General features: G+C 41.0%; 1 protein-coding gene across 5 annotated transcripts in view; it reads right to left on the bottom strand.

Moving 5' to 3' along the window:
• LOC117928567 (exocyst complex component SEC8) overlaps positions 1–16,274 on the bottom strand; it is a 63,896-nt gene that overhangs the window by 15,685 nt on the left and 31,937 nt on the right. For all 5 annotated transcript variants that reach the window (XM_034848474.1, XM_034848477.1, XM_034848473.1 and 2 more), the window contains 6 exons: positions 16,103–16,173; positions 15,494–15,624; positions 15,345–15,394; positions 13,331–13,431; positions 12,554–12,666; positions 12,250–12,357 (listed from right to left, as the gene is read on the bottom strand). In XM_034848474.1, coding sequence (XP_034704365.1) covers positions 12,250–12,357; positions 12,554–12,666; positions 13,331–13,431; positions 15,345–15,394; positions 15,494–15,624; positions 16,103–16,173 — 574 coding nt within the window. The remainder of the gene's footprint in view (positions 1–12,249; positions 12,358–12,553; positions 12,667–13,330; positions 13,432–15,344; positions 15,395–15,493; positions 15,625–16,102; positions 16,174–16,274) is intronic.

Raw genomic sequence — 16,274 nt, 5'->3', positions numbered from 1 at the left:
TGTAGGCACCCCATTGACCAGAACAAAGAACTTGGCAGTTGAGATGCATCGCCAAATCCACTCCATCCACCGAGACCCAAAGCCCATCTTATGCAAAACCTTCATTAGAAAACTCCAATTTATGTTGTCATAGGCTTTTTCAATGTCCAATTTACAAATCAGCCCTTTCTCTTTCGTTTTTGCCAAAAGTCAACCACCTCATTAGCTATAAGCGAGGCATCCAAAATTTGTCTACCCTTCACAAACGCGTTTTGATCCTCGGAAACCACCTTTCCTAAAACCTTTTTCAGCCTATTGGCTAGCACCTTATGTCAAAGGACAGCTTTGCTGTCCACACCTTCCTTATTTTATCCCTTCACACCTTCCTTATTTTAGCCCTCCACACCTTCCATATTTTAGCCCACACTTGCTGTCCATACCTTCCTTATTTTAGCCCTCCACACCTTCCTTATTTTAGCCCACACTTGCTGTCCACACCTTCCTTAATTTAGTCCACCCTTCTTTCCTTATTTTAGCCCACAATATTTCCTTATTTCTCCATTGATTATTCTGTACAGTTAGCATATATTATTTGATAGATTATAGTTTACATGTATAGAGCTAGAATCATGCTGTAATTTATTTGTTTTTTATTTGCTTTCCATGTAAAGCATCCTTGTAAAGTCTATATATAATATACAAAACTCAAGGCCAAGGTATTCGGTCATTCACACAATATTTTGACATGTATCAGAGCAAGGTTGCTAATTTTTCTTCCCTCAAATTCTTTTCTGTCTTTTCGGTTTCGGAGGTGCCTCTCGTATCTTTCGGTCAAGTCTGTGTTGATCCGTGCTGCACCCAACCACAACCATTTTTCTCAGTATTTCTGTGGTTGTTCAGTTTTCTTCTAGGATTTTTTTTGGTCCATCCTTTTGTCTCGGGTTCTATTTTTTTTCGGTCAAGTCTATTTATTTTCTATGGATTCCGCACCTCTGTGTGTTAAGTTTACAGGCATAAATTATTCTACCTGGGCATTTCAATTTGAACTTTTTCTCAAGGGAAAAGACCTTTGGGGTCATATTGATGGCACGGATGTTGAAAAACCATCAACTTTTGACAAATCTCAGGATGTTGGGTCTTCTCCTTCATGGGCTGTGCTTGATGCACGCATCATGTCTTGGCTTCTTGGTTCAGTGGAGCCTCATATTGTCACCCACTTGCGGCCCCATCGCTCTGCTCAATCTATGTGGGCTTATTTGAAGAAAGTTTATCATCAGGATAACGATGCTCGTCGCTTTCAATTAGAACATGCGATTGCCACGTTTCAACATGGTAGTCTTTCCATCCAGGACTACTACTCAGCATTTCTGACTCTTTGGCATGAATATGCTGATTTGGTTACAGCGGATGTTCCTATTGCTGCTCTTTCAACTATTCAGACTATTCACGCGACTACCCGGCGTGATCAGTTTCTTATGAAACTACGTCCGGAATATGAATCTGTCCGCTCCTCTTTACTGAATAGATCTCCTGTTCCCTCTCTTGATATTTGTTTTGGTGAGTTACTTCGCGAAGAGCAACGCCTTAGTACTCAAGCTATTTTGGAGCAATCTCATGGCAGTTCCGGGACGACAACTGTAGCTTATGCTGCCCAAGGCCGCGGACCACCTATGCATTCTAAAAACTTGCAGTGTTTTTGCTGCAAGGAATATGGGCATATTGCTGCCACTTGCCCTAAGAAGTTTTGTTCTTATTGCAAGAAGAAGGGTCACATTATCAAAGAATGTCGTATTCGCCCCCAGAATCGTCAGGCCCACGCATTTCAGACTTCGGTTATTATCCCTCCTGTAGCAACTTCTGCAACAGACGACTCTCCTTCAGCTGCGTGCTCTATTCCTGCACCTCCTGCACCAGATTACTGCACCCCAGAAATGGTGCAACAGATATTAATTTCAGCATTATCAGCAATGGGGTTTCAAGGTAACAATTCTACTAAACTCTGGTACGTGGACTCGGGGCCTCTAATCACATGACTAATAATCCCACCGCTTTGTGTCATGTTCGGCCCTACGCTGGTCAATCTTCCATTCAGACTGCCAATGGCAGCTCTTTGCCCATAGCTGCTATCGGCGATGCCTCCTCTAAGTTCACTGACGTGTTTCTTGCTCCTCAGCTTTCCACGAATCTTATTTCTGTTGGCCAATTAGTTGATAACAATTGTGCTGTTAATTTTTCTGGTAATGGTTGTGTTGTGCAGGACCAGGTAACGGGGAAGCCGATCGCAAAGGGACCTAAAGTGGGCGCTTGTTTCCACTATTTTACCTGTTCCAGATTTTTCTCCACTTTCTTCTATTAAGTCTTTTGCTTGTAATAATGTTTCAGATCTTAGTATGGTGTGGCATCGTCGTTTAGGCCATCCCAATACTCAAATCTTATCTCATGTATTGAACTCTGATTTACCTGGTAATAAGGATCGTTATTCTTTATCTCTTGAGTGTGATTCTTGCAAACTTGGTAAAAGTAAACTCTTCCCTTCCCTTTGCATGCAAGTAGAGCATCTCATTGCTTTGATCTTATCCATAGTGATGTTTGGGGACCTTCCCCGGTTAGTTCACATGAGAAATTTAAATATTATGTGACTTTCATTGATGATCATAGCAGATTTACTTGGGTCTACTTTCTTCGCTCTAAATCTGAGGTCTTTCGTACTTTCACTGAGTTTTAGCGTATGTTGACAATCAATTTTCTACTTCTATTAAGACATTACGCACAGATTCCGGTGGTGAGTATTTGTCTATTGAGTTTCAAGCATTCTTGGCTTCTAAGGGTATTATTCATCAACGTTCATGTCCTCTACTCCTCAACAAAATGGAGTTGCCGAACGCAAAAAATCGTCATCTTTTAGATGTGGTACGTACTCTCTTGTTAGAATCTTCTGTTCCATCCATGTTTTGGGTAGAGGCTCTAAAAACTGCTACTCACTTAATTAATCGTTTACCTTCTCAAGTCCTACATATGGAGTCTCCCTATTTCCGCTTATTTGCTAAGCAACCTAGTTATGATCACCTTCGTATTTTTGGTTGTGTATGTTTTGTTCATTTACCTCCTCATGAGCGACATAAATTATCTGCTCAATCTGTTCGATGTGCTTCTTGGGATATAATATGTGTCAAAAGGGATTTGTTTGCTATGATCCTACATTACATCGTACACGTATTTCTAGGAATGTTATTTCTTTGAAAATCAACATTTCTTTCCTATATCCTCTTCTACTGTGTCATCCTCTTCTACTGTGGTCCTTCCCTCCTTTGAGCAACAGTTCTCAGATCTTCATCCAGTCAGTTCTCGCTTTCAACCAGGTATTGTGTATACGAGACGCTCCCGCCCACAGTCTCTTTCAGTGGCTCACCCGATATCTGATCCTACCACGCTCCAGATGCAGTCAGTTGCAGCACCTTCAGTACGTCGCTCTTCTCGAGTGTCTGTACCTCCGAATAGGTATGGATTTCCCTCTTCCAGTTCTGGCAATTCTATTTCAGCCCTTACTGCTGCATTGTCCAAATTTGATATTCCCACATGCTACTCACATGCTGCTAAGCATGATTGTTGGCGACAAGCTATGCAGGAAGAAATTGCCGCTCTAGAGGCCAATCACACTTGGGACATTGAGCCCTGTCCTCCACTATTGTTCCTCTGGGTTGCAAATGGGTTTACTCAGTCAAGGTCCGATCTGATGGAAGTTTGGATCGTTACAAAGCTCGGCTTGTTGCACTTGGGAATAATCAGGAATATGGTGTCAATTATGAAGAGACCTTTGCTCCTGTGGCTAAAATGACTACTGTTCGTACGATTCTAGCTCTTGCTGCTTCCAGTGATTGGCCACTACATCAGATGGATGTAAAAAATGCTTTTCTTCATGGGGATCTTAAAGAGTGTATTTATATGAAGCCACCCCCGGGATTGTTTCCCTCTCCGACTTCACATGTGTGTAAGCTTCGTCGCTCTCTTTATGGTCTCAAACAGGCTCCGAGAGCCTGGTTTGATAAATTCCGCACCACTTTATTACAATTTTCATTCAGGCAGAGCAAGTATGACACTTCCTTGTTTCTTCGGAAATCAGACATGGGTATTGTTGTTCTTTTGGTTTATGTTGATGATATTGTGATCACTGGTTCCGATTCTGCTTTACTTGGTCAGCTCAAAACTCATCTCTCCGAGTCCTTTCATATGAAAGATCTTGGGTCTCTCACATATTTTCTTGGTCTTGAGGTGCATCATAGTCCCTCTGGTATTTCCCTCAATCAACATAAGTATGCGAGTGACTTAGTGGCTACAGCTGGTCTACAAGGGGCTACTTCTGTTGATACTCCCATGGAATTAAATGTCAAGCTTCGCAAAGAGGAGGGCGACTTACTTGCTGATCCCAGTTTATACAGGAAGTTGGTGGGTAGCCTTGTTTATCTCACCATTACTAGACCGGACATTTCTTTTGCTGTACAGCAAGTCAGCCAGTTCCTTCAGACTCCTCGTCATCTTCATTTGGCTGCCGTTCGTAGGATCATACGCTATGTTCAAGGCACTTCTACTCGTGGCTTGTTCTTCCCTGCAGGCAATTCTACTCGCCTTGCTGCTTATAGTGATGCTGATTGGGCTGGTTGTGCGGATACCCGTCGCTCCATCACTGGTTGGTGTGTGTTCTTAGGTGATGCATTGATATCTTGGAAAAGTAAGAAGCAAGACAGAGTCTCTAAGTCATCTACAGAATCTGAGTACCGGGCGATGTCTCTTGCTTGTTCTGAAATCATTTGGCTTCGAGGTTTGCTTGCGGAGTTAGATTTTTCTGAGACCGATCCTACACCTCTACATGTCGATAATACAAGCGCTATTCAGATCACGGCCAATCCTGTCTATCATGAGCGCACAAAGCATATTGAAGTAGACTGTCACTCTATCCGTGAAGCCTTTGAAGCTCGTGTTATCACTCTTCCACATATTTCCACCGACTTACAAATAGCTGATATCTTCACCAAGGCTCTCCCTCGTCATCGACATTGCTTGCTAAGTAGCAAATTGATGCTTGTTGATCAACCTGCATCAATTTGAGGGGGGCTGTCAAAGGACAGCTTTGCTGTCCACACCTTCCTTATTTTAGCCCTTCACACCTTCCTTATTTTAGCCCTCCACACCTTCCATATTTTAGCCCACACTTGCTGTCCATACCTTCCTTATTTTAGCCCTCCACACCTTCCTTATTTTAGCCCTCCACACCTTCCATATTTTAGCCCACACTTGCTGTCCACACCTTCCTTAATTTAGTCCACCCTTCTTTCCTTATTTTAGCCCACAATATTTCCTTATTTCTCCATTGATTATTCTGTACAGTTAGCATATATTATTTGATAGATTATAGTTTACATGTATAGAGCTAGAATCATGCTGTAATTTATTTGTTTTTTATTTGCTTTCCATGTAAAGCATCCTTGTAAAGTCTATATATAATATACAAAACTCAAGGCCAAGGTATTCGGTCATTCACACAATATTTTGACACCTTAGCCAACAACTTGTACAAACCCCCTAGAAAGCTAATGGGCCGAAAATCCCCCAAGTCCTCAACACCCCCTTTCTTTGGAATAAGAACCTAGAAAGTAGTGCTCAAGCTTTTGGCAAAGGATCTTTGATCATAAAACTCCTTGAACAACTCCAAGATTTCCTCCTTCACAAAATCCTAACACGCTTGCCAAAAAGCCACTGTGAAACCATCCGGGCCAGGAGCTTTGTCACCATTCAACTCCAACAAGGCAGAATGGATTTCTTCCTCAGAGAAGGGCACTTCCAAATTTTCAGCTTCTTGGAAATTCAGAAGATGGAGATGCAGCCCCTCCATGTCCGCTCTCCAACCTTGCTCTTCCAAGAGCAACTGCTGAAAAGCATTAACAACCCCCTCCCTCACCTCCTGTTCCTCAGTCAACCACACCCCGTTAATCTTAATTCTATCCAAGGAATTATTTCTTCGGTGGGCGTTTGCCATCCTGTGAAAGAAGTCTGTGTTCCTATCCCCTTCCTTTAACCACAGCTCCCTAGATAATTGTCTCCAATGGGTTTCTTCCAGCAGGACCCACTTTTTATAGGTTTCCTTAGCTTCTTTTTTCAGCTTAGTTTCCCCTTTTGAGAGGCTCCTCTCGCTTTCCACCCCATCCCATAATTCAACTTGTTGAAGAGCTGAATTTCTATTGACTTCCCACCTTCCAAACATGTCCCTATTCCAGACTTTGATTCTTTGCTTCAACTCTTTCAACTTAGTAGCCAGCCTGAAGCTAGCATTCCCTCTCACCACAATCCCCTACCACCAACCCCAAATGAGGTCGATAAAGCCATCCACTTTAAGCCACGTATTTTCAAACCTAAACGGGGAAGGACCCCTCCTCAACCCACCGCCCTCCAACAGAATGGGAAAGTGGTCCGAAGTCGGTCTAGGCAGTCTGCTTTGGACAATCCCACTGAATTGATCAAGCCAATTCTGAGTCACTAAGAATCTATCCAGTCTTGCCCACCACTGATTATTCATACCCCCATTCCAAGTAAGCAAACCCCCTTGCATAGGAAGGTCAAGAAGCTCTAACTCGTCAACAATCTGAGCGAACCTTCTCATCGCACCAGTTAGCCTTCCCTGCCTACTCCTTTCCCTTTGGGAGAGGATGACGTTGAAGTCACCCCCTAAACACCAGGGATCATTTCACAAGCCTCTTATCGCCCCTAACTCCTCCCACAACCAACCCCTTTCCTCTCTAGAGAAAGGCTCGTACACTCCTGTGAACATCCAAACGAACCCATCCTCCACATTCCTGAATCTACAGAAAATTGAAAATTAACCCACCTCCATCTCAAGCACATAAAGTGTCATTTTATCCCAACAGATCAAAATCCCCCCCCCCCCCCCCCCCCCCCGCAGCTCCAAAAGCATCCAAGGCACCCCAATCTAGGAATCTTCCAATGCCCAAGCTTCTCACCACACCCTCCGACATTGCCTGAATTTTTGTCCCCTGGAGGCAGAACAAGTCCACCCTCTGACTTCTAATCAGGGCTTTAACCACCTTCCTTTTGGAGCTGCCATTAACTCCACGAACATTCCAACTCAGAAGCCTTAACTTCATTGGACTTCCATGATCTGGCACCCTCTTCTTTGCAAACCAAATTTATGTTTTTTCCCCCTTTCGTAGTTAATGGAACATTCCAGTCTTTTTAATTCCCTTTCGAATTTAGATTTCTCCAATAGAGTTTTGTTGCGAATACTTTCCCTTCTTTTTCTAATTTTAACCAAAAAATCCAACATATCCTTTTCCAAACCCTTTGTCAGAAATCCCAAGAACTTGTTGAACCTTGCCAGATCACTTTCCTCCCAACTGATCTCCTCCTAGCCTCTCGCTTCTTGAGGCTTAGTTCGAATTGAGCTCCACTCTGCTCTTCTTTCCTCATTACATCCGTTACTAATCTCCATAAACTCCCAACAAATGACTATCTCATCCTCTATAAGCCCCGGGGCATTGATCATGCGTAACAGTATTTCCCCTTGCACTGTCTCACAAACAGCCCTTGAATAGTCGTAATACTCCCCCTCTGGAGTCCGACCGAAAAAAAAAAAGGAAGAAGAGAGCCCAAAATCAAAATTTCCTTTAGGGTCAGAGACAATCCCATACCTCAAGGCTTCCTCAAGCAAAGCATGGTCAGTTAGCGATCTCACCTCGGAATGGAGTTCAGCTTCAACTTGCTTTTGCAAGCCATCCTTCACCCAGAAATTAGTGGATTCTGAGTTTGGACACCCCAAAGAGCTTGGGCCAGACATAACCGAGAAAAGGATCCCACCACCTTGGGCTCTGGCCTCAAGCGAGGGCTGGGAGGGGCCTCTAAACTTCGGCCCAGACTCCTCAACCAAAGGCTGAGACACTGGCCTAACCAGCCCAGCCTCCATCGAAGCAATCAAAGTTGGGACTGGCCCAACAAGCCCAAAAGTTGGAGTAAACGATTCCTCTATTGGGCCCAACTTAGACAGCCCACCCAGCAACTACAGACCTCCAAGAAACCGGCCCGATGACCCATCAAGGCTCTGAGAAGGATCCGAAGGACGCCCCGACCCGCTCATCTGCCCCCGCGTCCCGTCGGCAATCTGAACCAGAGCCTAGAGCCTTCATCCACCTCCACCACGCGCTTACCCGCGAGTAAAGAACCCTCACCCCCAACCTCTTATCCTGCTCCGACTTCCTTCCCGCACTTACCGGCTGGAAAAAACCTTATTAACGGCCTAACCTCCCACCACAAAGTTAACGAGTAACAAACCTCTTCCACCTAGATCTCCACCACATTAGGAAGCTCCTCGCCGTTTACCTTCACCAAAATCCTAGCCCACTGCAATTCTTCCAACTTCTCTGTTTGGGTGTCAACTACCAAAAAAACCCCCGCATTCCTCCCCTACTCTTCTCAGAATGGCTCTATCCCATAATGAAACGGGTAATCCCACAATTCTCACCTAGGCCTCGCGTCTTTTCTCTCCTTCCACCAAACACCCCGTCTCGAGACTCCATCTCTCCACGAGCAGGAGAAGCCCCCCTACTGAGATTCTTCCATGGCTAAGAGCTTTCTTAGCTTCTCACCTCTCTCTAAGCTAGGGTTTCAGAACCCAACGAGGTAATGGCCCAGCTTGTTCAAATTTCTGCCCAGCTCCTCTTTTCTAACCTCCACCCTCACCACTGCTCTACCCTTATTCCTCGGCATCTGGACCACCTTCACAAAAGATTTTACCAACTGGGGTTTCAGCAGCGTCGCCTCGACCTACTGGCTTTCCTTCCTTTCGTAGACTAGCCCCAAGCTTCGCAATGTCTCTGCCATTGAAGACCAACCATCACTTACCCCTCTGCCTTTGGGGATAAAGATGTTAAAGCTTTTTTTCTTCGGATCTACGACGCCCAACCGGAGAAAACACTCCCCCTTGTTCTCATCACGCACCAGCAAATAGGACCTCCTGTTTTCCTTCCAACTTCTTTCCCATTTTCCGGTACTCGTGTCTTCTATGCAAAACCACAGGTTGTCTAGAAAGAACCCTAGGTTCTCCGATCCTAGCTTGACCCATGAGGAGATCCCTCTTTTCCTTTCCACAATAATGGCTTGCAATCTACCTTTCTTCTCCTCTACTTCAACTTCGAACGACTTCAACTCCACTCCGAAGCTACTCCCTCTCACTAGTTTCCATGACCCCGATCGGAAAACTTTCTCTTCATCCTCACTCGCACGCAGCCACTCTCCCTCTCCTCCCGTGCTCTCACTCTCTCTCTTTCTTACTCTTTTTCTTTCTGTCTCCTCCATCTTGCGTCCTACTTCTCAGTCCTATCAGCTTTGAAAGGGTCAATAGCCTCAAAGATTGAGAAGCTGCAGAGGGATTTTCTTTGGTCTAGGGCGGGGGAAGGGAAGAAAGATCATCTTATCAAATGAGATGTTGTTAGTAGACCAAAGGAGTTGGGAGGTTTGGGTTTTGGGAAGACTTCTTTGAGAAATATTACTCTTTTAGGGAAATGGCTTTGGAGGTTCCCTAGAGAAATGAGTGGTCTTTGGCATAAGGTTATTGCGAGTATTTATGGGATACATCCTAATGGATGGGACGCCAACATGGTGGTTAGATGGTCACACAGATATCCTTGGAAGGCTATTGCTCAAGTTTTCCAGAATTTTTCCCCTTTTGTCCGCCTAGTGGTGGGGAATGGGGAGAGAATTCATTTTTGGGAAGATCTTTGGTGGGGTAACCAAACTTTGTGCTCTCAATTTGCTGTTCTTTATAGAGTTATTTCTGTGAAAAACCTCACTGTCTCAAATGTCCTTGGCAATTCCTTTCCACTATCTTGGAACTTTAATTTTCGTCGCAATCTTACTGATTCAGAAATTGATCTCCTTCAGAGATTAATGTCCTCCCTTAGTTCAGTGTTTTTCTCTCCTTCTTTGGCAGATTCAAGAGCGTGGTCCTTGTCATTATTAGACTTGTTTTCAGTGAAATCTTTTTTATTAGCCTTGTCAAAAGTCTCAAATCCTATCTTGTTCCTTCCGGCCAAGTTCTTGTGGAGCTCAAAAGCCCCCTCAAAGGTTAAGACCCTCGCTTAGTTAATAGTACATGGGAAGGTAAACACCAATGACAAGTTGCAATTGAGAAGACCCTACAAATCTCTCTGTCCTCAATGGTGCATTCTTTGCAAAGGAAATGGAGAATCGATCCACCACCTTTTTCTTCATTGTCCTGTTACCATTGGACTCTGGCACAAGTTGTTCAATCTAGCAGGGTTGGCTTAGGTCCCTCCAAGGAGTATTGAGGACATGTTGGTTATTGTTTTTAAAGGTTTGGGAAATTCATTAAGAGGCAAGACACTTTGGCAAATCGCTTGCCTTACTTTGTTATGGATGGTGTGGCAAGAGAGAAACAATAGGATTTTTTAGGACAAGGGAAGAACGGAAGAGATGTTATAGGACTTAATTCTGTTCTTTTCCTCTCTTTGGGGCTCTTGTACTGCAATTTTTAGAGGAGTTCCTCTAAGTGTTTTACAACTCAACTGGGTTGCAGTTTGCGCTTCAAAAGTTTGATAATGTTGGGGTTTCCCTTTGTTTTTAGTTTTCTAAAGTTGGGTGGTTTCTACTTTGTTTAGTTTTTGTTTTTGTGGGAAGGACCTCTCATCCTTCTCTTGTTTTCTTCTCTTTCTCTTGTATCTCTTCTTTCTCTTGTTTCTTTTCTTCTATTAATATAATTTTCTTCGTTTCTGATCAAAAAATAATTGGTTACTTCCTCAAAACTGTCTACACCTTGTTTATTGTTTCCATTTAGACACACATTTATAGGTTATTTAGTTGCTAATCTATCCTCCCAAACAAACCCCCTCTCCCCTCCTTTCTCCACTATAGTGGAGGGGGTGTACAACCTAATGGGGCATTTCACTTGAAAAGGTCAAGACATAGTGATTTTTTTTCCATTTGTTCATTGAGTTTGTGAAAATTTGAGAAAATATTATCAAGATCATATCCACTCTTTGGGCTAACCTGAATCACATATAATCTCATTCCATTAGGGCGCTATAGAAATTAAATTTTTTATGCATTGAGAATATATAAGTTCTAAACTTCCAATTGAGAGGAATAAACCGAGAGACATGCTAATAGCAAGTATTTCAAGCTTCCTCTCCATATGACCTTAATTTTTATTTTTATTTTGTATTCCAACTATGATAATACTTATTTTCTTTTTGTTTGGATCTAGTTTCTAGATCTCTCTTTCTTTTGGTCAGATTACATGTCATCTATAACTAGAAGATCTGTTCAAAATTAAAGTTTGACCCTTGATCTGAATTTGCCTATTTTGTCAAACTTTGGAAATTTCAATGGCCCATTGAGCACAAGATGAAGGAACCATTTTAGGAATCTTGAACAGCCAGCCAAACATCAATCTAGAGCAGCTTGAGCCATGATTATGTCCATTCTATCACAGCCTTTTTGAATTTTCTCTGGATTTGGATATTCTTCTTTTCTTTCTTTTATTCTTTAGCTCACATTCCACAATCAAGCATGAAAATTTCCATACTAGACAAGCCGATTTCATGTATCCTAACTTCTCATAGATATGGCCAACAATAGAGGCATTAACCAGTTAAAAGAATCTTAACTTCTGCACAAATCGAGCTTTCAACAATAAACAACCTTATGAGAACAAAAACATACCAAGACCAAGAATCATGGCATACAACTGTCAAACTTATGCTTTAAATAAAGAAACTCTAGGAGAGGGTTCCAAAAATTCTTAACCTACAGATGACTCATTATATAGAGAAGAAAATACCTCCACTTGGTATCAATTTTATTTGAAAAAATGTGGGATCCCTTAGGAAATAAAATAGTTATTTGATCAAGTTGAAGCTGTCACAAGGGTACAAGGACAGAAAGAAAAGAATGTGGGTCAAGGATGAAATTAACACTTAAAACCTTAAGTATTGTGTATGATGTAGTGTTGGTTAACTTAGATTCAGTATATAGAAAGATTTATTGTTTTGTAGTTAAATAATTATGTGCAATATGAACTAAAAGCAAATCTGCAAGAACAGATACAATTTAGCAAATTACAAGCTAAAACTAGGGCAGAAGAACAGAACATGGTATAAGAAGTCCAGAAAGTCAAAAAATATAATAAAACATGAAACCAAGCAATGATATTCCAAGGAAATACACAAGGGTATAGAATAAAATCCATGCCTCCATGTAGGATGTCCGACATCTTTCATAGGTTCGTTCAAGGAAAGTCTGCACATACTTCACAAGGTCACCAGCAAATTTAGGCATTGCTTGAGCCCAACCAAGCACCTAGAGTAAAATACAATCAGTAAATTTATGTAGGCTTACTGTAAAAATAACTGATAAGAGAAACTATTTATTTACAGAGCAGAGCAAAAGAAGTGAAACTTCACTGTATAAACATGTCAATCCACATTTCATTAAATTGATCATATTAGGAAAATTACCCCCCTCCAAAATAGGGAAGACAAAAATTTCACTTTACCTCTTTTGCCAAGAAATCTATAGCCAAAAGTCCTTGTAAGACAGGCCGACCCTTCTCAACCAATGGACTATAAGTAGAAGCAGCATGTGACCGTGGCCGAAATGCAGCCGGACCTGTAAAAAACTAAAAATTAAAACTCTCTACACCAATCATCCAAAATGATAGGTATTGTCTCAACCCAAATGAATGTTAGTTCTATCTAATTCAGCATCATTGCTCCATTGTCCAATAATGAAGGGTCTATATGATCAATGCCAACATCAGCTTGACAATTAAACTCCAATTTTGTTCTTTTTTATCACTGCCGTTGGTGCTTATGTTGATATTTATGTAAATATTTACTTTAAGCCCTTGAGGCTTGACTCAAGTGATAAGGGATTTAGGTGGGAATGTGGAAGGTTCCAAGTTTGAGCCACATCATAGACCAGAAGAAATATGTTCTTTTTATTGTTTACTATCTCTAGCGCTTGCTTTCATATCTATATAACACATTTTTTAAATAATATGGTTGAACATAATGTATTCCTTTTGAAATGATATGGATGAACACATTGTGTTCATATCAAACTCTAGTTAAGGCCTAAAAGGGCCTCCTAGTGGGACTGTATTCCTTAACTCTTGAGAGAGCAACTTTAAACAAACAAATCTAACCCATTGATGATGATGATACCCATAAATGTATTTTCAGATTTCAAATAAATTGAATAATTGGATGAATATTAATGCATGTTTGGCAGTTCAATAAATAATGCCAATGTAGGAGGTTGTAGAACTTGCTTGATATAGCTTGCTGTACGCCTTTTCGGTAATCTACAAACATCGTTGGTAAAAAGTGGTCCTTCACAAAGTTCTCCACAAAAGCTAGCAAGCCATCATTCCTACAAATTCAGTAGTCCATAATACAGAATCGCATTAATATGGAAGAAATGGCACATTGGAAAGAGGAATTGGCAACATCCCTTTCATAAAATTCACTTCCATTAGATAGGATGAGCAAAATGCACTTATTATGCACCAAAAGATTAGTAACTAGCAACGAATAGAGATCATGAATGCTGCAAGACTCTAATACCCACAGCTCAAACAGTTCAAATCAAGAAGCAATATCATATATCACACAACGTATTATCTCTCTTAAGGGGCTAACTGACACTGGTTAAGGCCACCTTATAAAGTTCACCTATGTATTTTTATGTCTACATTTTTGGTCCTGGAATTGATTTAAAAAACTTATTGGAAAGGATCCATAAGGGACTTCCTGAGTGTAGGAAAAAAAACCACATTTGGTAACATTAAGGATAGATTATCAGCCTCGCAAGAAGATGGTGTAGGCATCAGGAGACTTCATTGACTGAACAATGCTCTTTTAGGTTAAATGTCACTGGACATTCACGTGCCGGAGGGGTAAATTATATTGCAGAGTGGTGGTGGAGCAAGATTGGTGAGGAAAGGAGCATTCCGGGGGAGGGATGGTGGGGTGGTGAGAGCCATTTGGAATGGAACTTAGGTAAAAGTTTAGGCCTGGGTAGGATGATTTTGTGAAAGTCACTTGCCTAAAAATGGGTGATGGGCACAGGACCATTTTAGCAAACACTCAGTGCACAGACCTTCTTAAGGGTTGATATGCAGATCTGTTCAGGATTGTAGCATATAGAGATTCTCTAGGGGGCAGACTACTGTAGTTGGGAAGAGAGTAAGGGACGTGGAAATTCCACGTTTATCAGGAATTTCCACAAGCACTTGGAATAAGTAGATTCTTTTCTGATGGATCTTCTTTTCTAGGGGTGTGAGGATTCTGGAACTAGAGAGGATAGGTTGACTTGGAGCCTAGCAAAGGATGAATTTGAGGTTAAGTCCTTCAAAGCCTTAAATGGAGGGGGAAGCATTTCTTTTGTAGAGATTCTCTTATGTGAGGAGTTTTGTTGGAGGAGAAGACATTAACAGTTGACAGGTTGATGAAAAGGGTGTGGGCACTTGTGAACTGGTGATTCTTGTCTGAAAGGGAGGTTTCAGTTTATTACTCAAACGGTTGGAGTCTGTGGCTTCTGTTATTTTATCTATTAGGAGCAGCTTGGCTATGCCCTTGAAGCTTAAGGAATTTTTAATAAACTGGCAGGATAAGTTTGTCAAGATATAGAAAAGTATGGAGCAGGTACTCCTGACAATGGAGAAAAAGCATGGAATTTAAGGGGAAGAGGCTACCTAGTCAAAATTGACTGCAAATTTCTTTTAATCTCCATTTGTCTGGCCAGTAGACTCTCTTAAAGAGGATAATTTGGTTTTTATGAGATTTTGTATATGCTGTTATCTCATACTTACCTGATATAGTTATTATGCTGCTCTTGTTAGGTTTTCTATTTTGATCACTCTTTATATTTTGGAAGAATTTTTCATCCTTCGCTTGAACTTAAAATAGATATCAATGAATAGTTAGTCTTTATCAAATAATAATAACAATAATAATAATAATTTGGTTTGTGTGGGTGCGTGTATGTATGTATGTACATGCATATATATATATATATATATATATAGAGAGAGAGAGAGAGAGAGAAAGGTTTTCACCATTCAGAGCCTAAAACATTTGACTTCTTGTGGAAGGTATGACAATAATTTTTGGGAGGCAAACAAAGATTATATTAAGGCTAAGTATGACAAAATACTGTGAGAGAGAAGAATGTGAAAAGCAGAAAGCCTACACAACTATTATATTGTTCATGCAAAGTAATTTCTCTGTATATAAAATTCAACATCAAAAGGTACAATAGGTTCAAAGCTTATATAAGCTTACCCAAGCTGTGAATACTTTTTTGGCAGCATTGAGGCAATCTTATCTGTAAACTGCAGATCACATAATATTAGAACAAGGCAAATTAAAAAAAGGATAACCTATGTGCAGAGGTCATCTAATATATGATAAATAGCATTGATCTCTTAAACCTGAATAACAGGACGGTATATAGACGCTGCAAGATAAATGCCTTGCTCAGGTAAGATAGCTGCAGAACCATAACCTTCTTGTAATACATTAGGACCCCTCCTGGTCCATCCTTGCCGGATAAGGTCAACTCCTAAATAACAGAGGAGACAGACCACCATAAAAGTTAATAACCATGAATAGGTATTGTTGGTATATTATGTAAATAAAATAGGAACTGTTGGTATATTATGTGAATAAAATAGGAATTGTTGGTACATTATGTAAATAAAATAGGAATTGTTGGCATACTATGTAGGCTATGCCTTCTTGAAATCACTATATTTTTATTTTCTCACAATTGGAGCACCCCTCATGCTTGACAGCACGAGTACCAACAAAGTTACTTAGTTTAGATTAATGCTACTAACAATCCTATGGTATAGCCATTGCTCATAAAGAGATTTTGAGTATAAATTCACCTGAACTCTGAATTAGGGGTACCGAAATCATAGTATATCAAATTCAAGGATAGCATAAAGAATGACAATTATCATTGAAAGAATAAGACTTTGCATCTTCTAGTAATAATAACAGCTAACACAAATACTACAATAGTACAATTAGCAAACCTTGGTTGGGAACTGATATAGTGGCATCCGTGAAGCGAAAAGCAAAGGTAAGACCATCTTCTGACCTATCCCTATAATCCATTAGCATCAGGGAAATGATTATGTAATAGTTCTTTTATAGAAAAACAAAAAGAATATTAAAGGGGCAGATGGAGGCACGGCCAATGTTTGC

Source organism: Vitis riparia, chromosome 13, assembly GCF_004353265.1.
Source record: "Vitis riparia cultivar Riparia Gloire de Montpellier isolate 1030 chromosome 13, EGFV_Vit.rip_1.0, whole genome shotgun sequence".
NCBI lineage: Eukaryota > Viridiplantae > Streptophyta > Magnoliopsida > Vitales > Vitaceae > Vitis > Vitis riparia.
Note: the sequence above shows the minus strand (reverse complement) of the source record. Positions and strands in the feature narration are given on the sequence as shown.